A 13,172-nucleotide genomic window follows, 5' to 3' on the forward strand; every position below is an offset into this window, starting at 1 on the left:
TTCATCTAATTTAGTGTGTTCAAATCTCTGTCATAGAGAGTCCCTCTGCAGCTTCCACAGTGTCTTCTGTCACCTGCCTGAGAAGAAAAGAATCTTTGTGGTAGGAAAACACTTTGTGAGAATTTCAAGAAAATATGACAGTTACTGAGCGAGGAACGTCTCCAAAATGAGTGAGCAAGGAATGTCACAGGTTTTCAGTGTGGCTGAATCTCTTGCATGGTGCACACACGTGTATATGGAGAGAAAGAACTGAGATCAGGCTGATAGGACTGAAAGAACCAGAGGTTTTTATATGCTCATGGTTCTTTAGATGGGGGAGGCTTTTAATTTCAATTTTTAAGAGCAAGCCACAGGGTTACGTATAGGAAATATGTTTAGAGGTGAAATGATAGGTGACAGTAAAGATACGGAAAGATACTGAATAAAACCAATGATGCATTTTGAACTATCAATTATTTTTCTATTTGAAGCCCAAGGACAAGTAACTCATGCTGCATTTCTGCAATTGCAAGTGTTGGTTAGACCATTATGAAAACAATCTCTGAAAATAAAATTGATTGCAATGTGCATTTCACAGTTATATCCTTGATTATCATTATTATTTATTTCATTATCTATGATTATTGTTTATGATTATTCCATTATTATTATTCCTTTATTATTATTTCTAATAGCAAACTTAGGTCTGCTATTAGAAATAATAGCCCAGATTCAGCTCACTGTTTCAACCATTTTTCAGACAGCATCTGATGGTGGGATGAAAGCTGAGATTCCGTGACCGTGGAAAATTGGCAAAACTTCCTCTCCATGAGCTCAAAGGTCATCACAATCAACTGCATACATGCAGCACAGTAACAGAGGACATTAATCCATTGCACTAAGTCAGAGCTATAAATAATTGTGCCACTCATTAAATTATAGGGAGATATAATTTACAATTTACAGAGGCTTAGCTACTTCTGCCTAACAAATGCACTTAGGCTGTTTTTAACATCATTTGGGAGTAACCCTGAACATAGAGCTGAAGCAATGATTAAATAAAAGGTGGAGGTTTGGGTACTTTCAGACACAGATAGACAATGAACTTGTGAGCGTCAAAGTACTTATATTCCATGGTTACCTGCAGTAAACTTCAGACTGCTTCTCCCCACCACACCGAAGAATGCTTTGGTTGGGTCAGGGACCTTAAATTCATCCAGCTCCAACCTCCCTGCCACGGGCAGGGACACCTCCCACCAAACCAGGCTGCTCAAAGTCCCATCCAACCTGGCCTTGAACATCTCCATGGATGGGACATCGACAACTCCCTGGGCAACCTGTTGCCAGTGGCTCATCACCCTCATTGTGAAGAATTTCTTCCTAATGGTCTAATCTAAATCTTTCCCCCTCCAATTTAAAGCCATTCCCCCTTCATCCTATTGCTACATGCTCTTATAAAAAGTCCCTCCCCAGCTTTCCTGTAGCTACCTTCAGGTTTTGGAAGGTCGCTATAAGCTCCACCTGAACAAGCCCAACTCTCAGCTTGTCCTCGTATGGGATCTGCTCCAGCCCTCTGATCATCTTCGTGGCCTTCCTCTGGGCTCACAATAGCAGAGCCTAAGAAAGGTTTCCTCTTATACCACTGTTTAAACTTGCAGTCCCTACGCTGGCATCATTCTTAAACAACTGTTTTTCCATTTTTAAAAGAATATTAGGAATTCACCTCAGCTATACTGGAAGTTCATCTGCAGACTACCACTTTGTTATTCATTCTTATGAAGAAAACTCAATACATGTGTAATAGCAAATACATCTATAACATCACATATCAAGTGGCCCAAGCAAAGGTAATTTTTTGAGTGTAACAAAATTAAATTTGCATTTTAAAAACATAAATGAGACAAAACTGACTCCAGAGACTATTTTTTATTTTGAAACTTTGCTAAATGCCTAAATAGAAGTTTCCACTCTTCATATAATTAATGTTCAATATGCAACCTGCAGAAAAATTAAAAGAATAGTTTATCTCATATTACTGTAATTAGCTTTTTCATCAATAGCTGCAAGGTTCACAACAGTATCATCCAACTCCTCCTTCTCATATAAATCAAGCACTTCTCCAAAATTCAAACTGCAGTTTAAATCTCCTAAATATATTCCTGGTAAAGGACATCAATTAATCATCTTCCTGCTCCTGAGACCATCTGGGCTGAGAAACCTCAAATTTCACGTACTTAAAACTATTTTGCAGAGAGGAGGTCATATCCTGCTACTGTACAAAAAGGAGAGGAGTTGAGGCTATAATCTCCAGGTTTGTTTTCCTAAAATGTTTTTAGTACTTAGAACAGCAAGAGCTTGGAGGCAGTACTCTGCTGGAAATGTAAGACCTATAGAATGAAAAATTCTGGATGAATTTGTAACATTATTTAGCATTAAAATAGTTTCCTTCAGAGTACAATTTTCAGGCTTCTACCTTAGTTCCATTTTTTAAGATGCATCTACTAGGCAGGCTGCAGAGGTGCAGAGAGCTTAAAGTAACTTTCATCAGAACAAGTGAGGATTCTAAATGGAAAACTGTTTTCATAAGGATCGCACATTTTGCCTTTTAGGATAATTCAGAAGAGACTGTTTTTCTTAACAGCACGATGTGTTCACCTGGCTCTAAAAAAACCCCATGCTGTCCCTGTAACATGTTCAGCAGCTTCCATGGACACCGAGCGAGTCTGTGATAAAGTCAGAAGACTACATTCATTCTATGAGAAAGCAACCGCATGACATTTGTGAATGTCTGTAGAAAAGCTGGAAGGGACAGGCAATTCTTGCTGCTAAGAAGTTAATGGAAAGAAAGCTAGATACTTATTTCTTCTCCCTTTAAATATCCTGGTTTCTTTTTAAAATAGTTAATTGTAAAGAACAAGTCATGGCCCAGATTATGCACATTTTTTCAATTCCACGTACTGAAGAGCCCAGGTTTCCCATGGGTTTTTTTTCTGTGTCAGCCTCACTGATGCCACCAGTGCAGTGCAGACCCCCTACACAAATTACAGCAAATTTGCAGCTGTGCACAAGTAGCAGCACATGGACTGACACTAACACAGCTTTAGAAAATGTTCAAACAACCTTTACAACTCAACTCCCTTTAATAAGCCTCATGGTGTTAAAGTGGGGTAATTGTGTGTTACGTGTGTTGATTTTTAATTACTCAGATCCTGAGAAGTGACATGGTCAATGCTGGTCTTGACAGGTGGTCTGTGATGGCAATTCTCAAAAACCCAACCACAGATTTTAGGATAGATGATTTGAGCATTAATCGTGCAACAGTCGTGAAAGTGGCCATAGCAGGATCGACAGCAAGAGCGGCAACAGAAGTACACTAACCTGACTTCTGGATCTGAAGAATCTAGAGGAGTAGCCAGCAAAGACAAGACATCAGTCCTCAATTGACTTCAAAGAGCCAACTATCAGCCCAGTTCAAACGCCTTTTGCTAAATCAAGAAGTAACCTTAGCTTAGTGATGAATCCACAGTCCAAACAAAAGAGCAACTACAAAATAGCTTCAGAGTTTCATTGCAATCAACCACACACTAAGGAAAATAATGTGAAGTGCCTTCAGTGAGCTCCTAAAGTACAGCCCATGCTGCAGTGCTGGTCATCACTCCTTTAAGTAAATGAGACACAATTTATGAAAATCACGACTGTTTATCAGCTAAACAAAGAGGGTGCTTTTCTTACAGTTAATGTATTTGATCCATTAGATGCAAATGTTTCAGAGATTCAAATGTGTTAATCTAGCAAACAAAAATGCCAAAGCTGCAACTTCTTTCTGCTCCTTTCAATTATGAAGGAAACAGAAAGTCATCAACAGTGCTAGGAAAGGTAAGGTTCTGTACAAATGTCATTATTACTAATTATTTCTAATTATTTCTAATTACTAAATATTATTGAGCACAAACATTATTAAAACTGTCATTAAAACTCTCTATAGTCTAATTTCTTTGGGTTTGTTTGCCTTGATCTCCATTCAGAATAAAAACTCCACCGAATTGGACAAAAGATTCGTTTAGCCCCATAAGCAGGGAGAGTGGATGTAGCAACTGGGATGGCAAGTCCCCAGCGGTCTTTGTCTCTGAAAATTCATAGTTCATAAGGCTTCCTTAATCCAAGACATTATCTTTGTATTCAATAGCACTTGGTAAATTTTTCTTTTATGAGTTTTTCTAACCACTCTGAATCCATATAAACTTGGCATTGTACATAACTGAAGATGGAAGACACTAAGAGAGAGAGAGCAATCCAAGAGAGAACCAGCACTCTCAAAGTGAATCAGGCCAAGATTTTAAATCACAACAGAAGATGTATTATCCTGTTAAAGCATAAAAAAAAAAAATAATTCATAGACTGTCTTTATTTTATATAATGAGAACTGCTGCATTCCCTTGTTTAAATGAAGGCATTTTGGTAGCATTGCCCATTTGTACATGCCCTGCAGAGGGCTCTGATATATCAGGTTTCATTCCAAGGCAGCTGGAAAGAGCAAATCTAGAAATTGCTGTGTGTTGCAGCCCACTGTCTGCGTCCCCACCGTGTGACCAGAGACACGCTGTCAACCCTGAGCCGTGCTCTTCAGCTAAACCTCCAGCCTGGGGCAACTCTGAAACCCTTGCAGCAGGGCTAGCAGTGGGATGGACTTTCTTTCTGGAGAAGATTTTACCTGACTGGTTTTTTTGGTTGCTTTTTTCAGCCAGTGCTTTCTTCTGTAATGTGGCAAGTGGCACCAGCCTGTGGCTTTTTCATATCCAGCCTAAGTCTATGGAAGTCTGAGGCCCATACCTGGGTTCAGCTCCACATGCTTTGGAAGTTACTCAGTGCTCTTGTCTGGGGGTTCAAAAGTGTGGGAGTGAGGGGCACTTTTCTTAAGCCCAGGATTTGCTTCATGTGTACACATGTAATTATTAATATTTTATAAATAAACATTAAAAAATTAAAATATTTTTTTAAAAAAACATAAAATCAGTTTCACAAGTGATTATTCTTGTTAAAGAAGCTGGGAAGAATTACCTTTAAATATTCTAAAGTTCCTTTGACAGAAGTATCAGCTAATTTCTTTTTGTTCTTGCCTATGAAGAAAATGTGAATTATATTCTTCTTTATAATTACCTCTTTATAATTAATTTATATACCTCTTCATAATGCCATCATTATCATTGATGTTACAGTTCCATTGTGTTTCACTTTCTCCAATATATCCCTTAACACCATCAAAATAAAGGTTAGCTACAACTGATCCTACTAATACATAATCAAGTAAAACAGATGCTGCTACAAGGCTTGTGCATTATACCCATTGTGTGAATACAAGTGTATTAAATGTTTAAGTAGAATTGGGCATGATGACATTTGGAAATTTAAAAGCTGGAGCTGTCATGGTATAACATCTAGGGAAGACCACCAGCCAATTAATTCCTGACTAAGGTAAAAATTGGAATATACTATAGGGAGAAATTTAGGTTGCAGCCTGGAAATAACCAAAAGAGCACATCAGCAACAGGAGCGTGAAGTTTTTCTTACTGCTGTGGATGAGGCAGCATCAAGAAAGGACACTGACAAGCGAAGTAAGAATGAAGGGCTTCCCCAGCTAGGCTAAGAGAAGTGAATTTAAATTTCCTGAGAACAGATCCTTAACAAGTCTCCACTGGTTGGCAAGCCCCCAGGAATCTCACTGCAGTCAGAGAAGAAAGCACCACTCTTTGTCTTCAGGTAGGTGATGAGGAGACACGAGTGTGAAATGTACCTTCACAAAACTACTGAATAGCCTCCCTGATTCCCTCATTTTAAGTTGCTACCATTGCTGGAAGAGGTTTCAAGAAGTGATAGAACCTTCATCAGCATCCCACAAAAATTCTGCATGGCCATTTACCTATACTTCTGGGATTCTTTCCTACTGTATACAGTATTATAAGTCACAAAAGAGAGACAGTGGTTTAACAGTTAGAATAAACCAACATCCAGGCAGTGTAAGGCAGACACCAAAGCAATAGGTAGGTTTGGCTTGTTAAAGCTCAGTGGGAGCATATCGCAGATTAAGAAATAAGTGGAGCTCCAAGTGGCTGCTTTGCAGTTTCCATCTGCAGACACACTTCATGAAAAAAAAACCCATTTTTTTTCTGAGCTGTCACTGGATGAGCCCTGACAGGTGCAGAGGACTCCCTTTTAATGACCTTGTAACGCGTTTGCTGAAGTCAGTTATGCTAGGGAGAAATTATCTGTAATGAAATATGTAAATCTCAGGACTTCTTAGCGTCTGAAACTAAGAGATAAGGAATGCCTTTAAGGATGTTGTCCTGTTGGTATAAAAAGAAAAAGCTCAACTAATACTCAGTATATGACAGCAAGCTCCTGCAGTGGATTCATATGGGTTTGGAAGAAATCCCAGGCAAATTCATTTTATGACTTACTTGGAATATAGATGGATGCAAGGTGCTTGGAAGTGTCCTAAATGTTTCCTCAGACTTAAAAAAATAGTATAAAGAAAACCAGTTATCAGAAGTTTGATTTTTTTTTAATATAAAGGACTTTCCTATCAAGAAGTAAACAGAATATCCCATAAGATTGAAGTCATAGAATCATAGAATCATAGAATGACAGGTTGGAAGGGACCCCAAGGATCATCTGTGTCACATTGATGGACTGGATTAGAAAAAAAAACTCTGATCAAAATTCTAGGAAATGTACCCTGAGAAACAAATCAATAGTCTCCAATCTATTCATAGAATCACAGAATGGTTAGGGTTGGAAGGGACCTTTGAAGATCACCTACTTCGAACCCTAGACCCCAGATCTGGAGATATAAAGCCGAAAAAGATGCAAAATAAAGTCTGAGTAATCTAACAAAGAGATGACATTTTCAGGTCTAGGAGATAGTTCCAGTTCTGAGAGGTCAGAGTTGAAGAAATGAAAGGTAATACAGAAGAATGCAATCTGCTTGTAAACCCTGCCATAAAACGTAGAGAATTTGTAAAAAATTCAATTTCCCAATAATTTTAGCAGCTCTGTGGTAAACCACAGAGGTGTCCTACTCTCAGGCCAGGAGGAAGAGTAAAAGAATTCTGATATTCATGTCAATCTAAATGTATGGTGAGTGATCTGGCAACTTGTCTCTGGGATGCTTGAATTCCCCAACCTGTGAGTCCTGGAATAAAACCAAACAAAGCCAGGCTGTGGCCAGCAAGATCAGCAGTTTGCTGTACTTCACTTTGCTTTTTCTCTTGATGGGAAGGGGAGAAATTTGAATAAACTTTCTTGCCTCAGGTTCAGAAACAGATCTAGAGAAGGGAGTAACCCTAGAAAATATTTTCATGTAATTACTACCGACTTCTGAAGAAAAAAATCTTCATCCTGGGAGACCATCAGTCCTAAAAAATTTTTGCTGAAAGATCATTGCAAATTTCCATTCATGACACAGTAAATTGCTGGTCGGAAATTTTGGGCCTCTGATTAAGTTGTTTTGGTTTTTTTTCATTTAGCTTCCTAATAATTTGTGACGGTTGGGTAACTAAAAGCTAGTCATTAAGATACACTTGTCTGAAGTGGCTGCAGTTTAATGCAGTTCAATTCTGTCTGAGATTTCAGGACGCTTCTTCACACTTTTCTTTGATTTCTGATTTATAAAGAATGTGTTGAATAGGTAAAAGCTGCAGAGAGCCTCTGTGACATTTATGCAGAGATACAACTAGTTTTGTTATCAACATCAACACACAAATCCAATATAGCATAAAAAATAAACGCATCTAAATTCCTTCCAGGGGACAGTCCAAACTGTGTACTGCATTTGGATTTGTAACTCACAGTAGTTGATAGAGTTTTGGCTCAAGATGGGATACAGTTTATTAGCAATATCAGGAGTACAGGGAAATCTATGTAACTGAGCACAGCTACAACAACCAAAGAGCACTCAGCATACACTTTTTCAGCCTTTTCCATCAACAGAATAAAGAATTATAAGTTCAGAAATACAAATAAACCAGATCAATTTTCAGAATGGATCCTCAAACTTTTGTTACCTTTTCAGATTCACTCAAAGAGAAATGAAATGACGTTTAGTTTTTACGTTGAAATTGTTTTCAGATTTTGAAATCTTTCTCAGTGCTGAGGGGCAATTTGATCACTGATCACAACTGAGAAAACTCAATCTGTTTTGGGGAGATACTTGAAAGTCTTTTTGCATTTTATCCTCCAAAGCTGATTTTGTAATATCTAAACGCCTTTCCTCCTTATTGTACAAAGAGTATATGCAACTACAGAGTGCAATATGAAAAAGAAAAGAACTATTTCGCTCAAAATGTTAGAGACCATTTTTTTTTAAGTATCCATCTGCTGTGCTGACTCCTCCAAATTATCTGGCCTATTACCAAAAAAATATGTTACAAGGACTGTAACAAAGGTGGAGGGACAACTAGAGTGAAAAATATGAGAGAAGATGATAACTAATCATATTTCTTCCACCACTTGAAGAGGCACAGTCTGCACTTAAGGAAACATCTTAGGTTTTGTCACTAAATTCACTTGCCCATATCTCTGTTTAGCCAACTTCATGCTGAGTTCTATGCCTCACACAAAGCATGTAGATAAGAATTGCTTCATGTCAATTTGTCATCTGCATTTCTCACATTCTGTGCAAAAAGTATGCGGATCCAGAATTCATAAAAATTAAGAAGCCATTATTTTAGCTGATATTTTCCCTCTAGTGCAGAAGATCACATGGAGTCTTTCAATAGCCCTTGGTATTAATAGTCACAACACATTGTTGACCTGTCTGTGACTTATGGTTAGGTTGAAGAAATAGTCTTTATACTTTTGCTTTATTTCAGTTCACAGAGATGCACAGGAGAAGGACATGAGTTAACGTTCTAGTTAACCCTGGATTTCTCCAACGTGCAGGTGCCTAGGATGCTGTCCTCAAATGGCTGCTGGTAAGGAATATGAAAAACTGCTTATGATAAGGAAAAAGTGGAATAGAGATGCTTTATATTGTCAAGTAACTTTGACCACAGTGCCGCTGTAGTAACCATTTGACAGGCACACCTGGTATGGAATTAATTTTCCAAGATGCTGAGCTGTGTGCCACAAAAGCACGTGATGCCAAACCTCTATAGAAGCTCCTAGGTTTGTAATGATCTCACAAATTTTTATATTTTGTAGTAAAGATATGGCATAGTCTTACCCTGTAATCTCTGATCATTTTTGGACTTAAGACCCAGGTACTTACAAGAAGTGAAGTAGTTGATAAACCCATGGTTTAACTTACAAATTTAAATGCAGTGTGACTGCAGCAGCTGTAATGCTCATCTGGTTAAAGAAGTGTTTTTGGTAGCTTCTCCTGGCACCAGTATTTTCTTCTGGACATTGTGGACTACAAGAATTGTTAAGCACAATTTATAACAAATTTTATTAGAGTTTAATAATCTGCTGCTTTATGAAGGATGAAGTCACCAAGTCACAAAAAGTATCATTCAAAGGAGGCACCATCCTTTATAATGACAGACATGGTTTGTGGAAGACAATCTGGCACTGAATTTGAAAACAGAGAGAAAATTTCTCATTGGATTTGCTTCTTAAATGTACAAAATTATATTAAAATAGAAGGCTTTTAAAACCAATCATGCATATTAATTGAAGATTTGGACTTGAAAAAAAAATCATAGCAGAAACACAATAATATTAATAGATGACATGCTGCATGTTTCATATATAAAAAATATGAAGGAGTGGTTCTCCTTTGAGTATGTCATGCATGGAATTATTGAAACTAAATGGTACTCCTGTTATTTTTTCAAGAGTTTTATATAGACTGTGTGAGTCAAACACAGGAACAACCACAAAGCCACAGATAGAAAGAAAATAATAAATCTGTTGCTGTTACCTGATGATCTGGGGAACTCCAAAATCAGCAACAGGGCAGGTAAACAGAAACACAAGTATTGTGGAGCTTGGTCTTCACTCATGATCCAGGGCAACCCCAAAAAGACAAGAAAGAAACTTCATAAGCCAGTATCCAAAAATGCCAGGCTGGTGTTATTCTGATGAGTGCCTGGACCACTCATGCCATGGAACATAGCATTAAGAAATACAATGCAGTAAATAAACTTCACCTTATTTTAATGGCACTAATATAAGTTCAATGAATCATCTTCATCCTTCAATTATAAGAAGCAGAAACTTTCCTAAAGGATCATGTCAAGGTGACACATTCTTAAAAACACACAGCAACCCCTGATCACCATTGTTAGAAGGCATTTACTTGTTCACTATTTACTTAGACTGTCCAACACCGCCATCAGAGATTCTTCACAATACCCTTCTGATGCACAGCAATGACTGCATTTTTTGTGTTTATATAAAAAGTTTCATCTTTTTCCAAACTTCTTCAAAAGAAACTAAGTTTCTGCATAATTATTCTTAGAACTTCAGTAGACTTTTAGTAATGAAGGGTTTCCACCCTTCATTGTTTTGCTTCTGCTGATAAAAAAGACTGCGTATTTTTTCATTATATATTCAAATACATTTATGGTCTGTATAAATATATATATATATATATAAAAATATATATATATATATTTAAGCTTAATATTGCAACCTTTGATGTAAATGCTTATTTTTGCAAAAGATTCCAAGAAGACCATGAACAAACACAAGTAAACGATTAGACATTTGTTATTATACTTAAAGTCACCACATTTATACTTACTCCTTATTTTCAACTAGCAATTGGAAGAAGAAATCGGCAGAAGGTCGATTTCTACTATCCCTTCAGGAATAGTAGGTTGCTTTCTCTGGAAAGTAAACAATAAAATTGCCGCATCATTACACAGTAAAGAAAAAGAGGATGAGAATGCCAACACAGATATATGTTCTTCAGTGACCATGTTGATTAGTAGCACTAGGCTATATGGTCCCTCAAGAACACATATGACTGCTTTTGAATTTCATCTTCGTGACTTCGGTGATAGTTATGCTCAACATAAAAATCTGCACACAGGGTCAGCAAGTGCAACATTCTAATAGCAAGAGAGATTATTTAATTTATTAAAAAAAGGTGCATGTATTTGTCAGAGCGTTATGGTACATGTGCATACAGCAGAGACAGCATGAAACTGTGCCATTAAGCCATGAATTTACCTGAGACTACAACTTTAGTGTCTATTGCCATCTCAGTGCCTTGTCTGCCTTTTAACTTTAAAATAACAAATTCTTGTTTAAGACAACAAAATCTTAAATTCTTCATGGTAAAAGGATTTCACATCTACTAACAGTACCTGTTCTGGCTTGAGAAAGAAATCCCATTTCAAGCATCATTCTGACTCCCATGGAATATTTCATATATAAAAACATGCATACATATGTATAATAATAAATGATTACTCACCCACATATGTATATTACAAATATATCTGATAGACACAAAGAGCTCACAAGCAGCCAAATCTGTCTATAAAGTAATCCTTTTCATTCCCTGCTACTAAAAATTTCTCTTCTACCAATCACCTATTTGATAGCTAAAAGAAGGTACAGAAAAACATGGTTTTATTAATGCTGCTTGTAGAGAAAATTATGCCTTTAGAATACCTCCTTTACAGAAAAACATTTTTTCCTAATGTTATTCTACTTGGGCATCATGTCCTAAGAGGTATGAGATATATAAAATAAAGATGCTGTATTTGTCTCCAAAAATAAAAAAACCCTGCTCTTTAACAATTTAAGGATTTTAATTTTAAAAGACAGTTGTCAGAAAAAGCTTTTAAAAATCAAATGAAACCTTCTGCTAGTTTCCTGCTTAACAAGAGTATTCAAGCTTAAAATTTAGTATATGTGATATTAAAGTCACAGACTTTTTAAGCTCTGCTTCACTATTATCTATAGAAGACTGTTATTTGAGCCAAAGTCTGTTAATGTATTTGCTTCTAACATTATTTATTTTACTAGTAGGTAGTTTTATAACATTTTAAAATAAATTTTCTTAAATTTGAATATGGTGTCAGATAAAGCTGAATAAAAACACAAAAAAGGGACCTGTTGAACCACTAAATCAAGTCTATCCTAGATTTGGAAACAAGTAATTTTAACATTAACTTTTCTCAAAAGCTGCAATAGGAGGAAGGGGGCCTTAGAAAGTCGTAGGATCTGTTCTTCAGGAAGAAGCTCATCTACCTATAATTTAAGAATTTAAGAAATTTAAATATTTTTTTCAAAAGTATTCCCCATAAGTGAGGTTTCCAACATGCCTGAAAGGAGGGCTGTAGATTAAAGCAGTAGCTCAAATGTAGTGCCCATGAATATAGCTTCCTGATCCTTGTGATGGATCCTTATTATTTTCATAACCAATCATCAGCTTTTGTTAAATTTCTTCCAACTCTATGAAAATAAAACTCCTCAGTTTGCCATACATACTCCTTATAGGGGCTCTAAGTTTGGAGGATGGTGGAACACAGGCACTCAGATCCAAACCCCTTTTTGTCCTGGCATTAACGTAAGGGTACATCCAGCTCTTTCCTCAACCTTGACACATCAGGTTGGAGCACACTGCTAAATAGTATTTCTCTTAACCACAATGCTCGGAGAAACTTCAAGAAAGAAAAGGAGGAATGTAGTGTAAGACTATGTATAGTGAAGAACTCTAGTCATAACTTTCTGTACTCAGAATAATAGTCTACATAGTATTATTTATTATATTATATATGTTTATTCTATAGTTTGGTGATACCAAATGCCATGAAGGCACAACAAATTAGAGGAAGATCTTGGAACTTTTCATACAAACACAAAGCTTGACATCCTTTTGCTCAAAACAGCATTGACTGTGGATAACATGCAGATTGCTGGGGGGGTGCAGAAATCCGGATGGTTTCTGTGACTATGCTTTGGAAGGAATGATTCTTAGGCAAGAGCACTGACACAGCTTCAGATCTATGGAAACAGATCACGGTATAAGTGGTAATAAATGATAAATAATAAATAATAAATTTAAATAATAATAAATACTTTTCTCTAATTCAACAGATCATTTACAAACATAGCTTGAGTCCTTAGCAATTAAATGAAACTATTTGGTGCAGCATCTGAAGATTTGACCTTGGATATAAAATCACAAACAGATTCTGTTGTTCACAGTGTGCACCCTGAAACTGTGAAGGAAGAGG

The 13,172-nt window shown here is 36.8% G+C and overlaps 1 protein-coding gene across 1 annotated transcript in view; it reads right to left on the bottom strand.

Annotated features, from left to right (window-relative positions):
• Positions 1–10,758: 10,758 nt before the first annotated feature.
• CNIH3 (cornichon family AMPA receptor auxiliary protein 3) overlaps positions 10,759–13,172 on the bottom strand; it is a 134,346-nt gene continuing 131,932 nt past the window's right edge. Inside the window, exon 6 of the mRNA XM_054063128.1 lies at positions 10,759–10,808. Coding sequence (XP_053919103.1) covers positions 10,778–10,808 — 31 coding nt within the window. The 3' untranslated portion in view covers positions 10,759–10,777. The remainder of the gene's footprint in view (positions 10,809–13,172) is intronic.

The sequence above is a fragment of the Cuculus canorus genome, chromosome 3 (assembly GCF_017976375.1).
Source record: "Cuculus canorus isolate bCucCan1 chromosome 3, bCucCan1.pri, whole genome shotgun sequence".
NCBI lineage: Eukaryota > Metazoa > Chordata > Aves > Cuculiformes > Cuculidae > Cuculus > Cuculus canorus.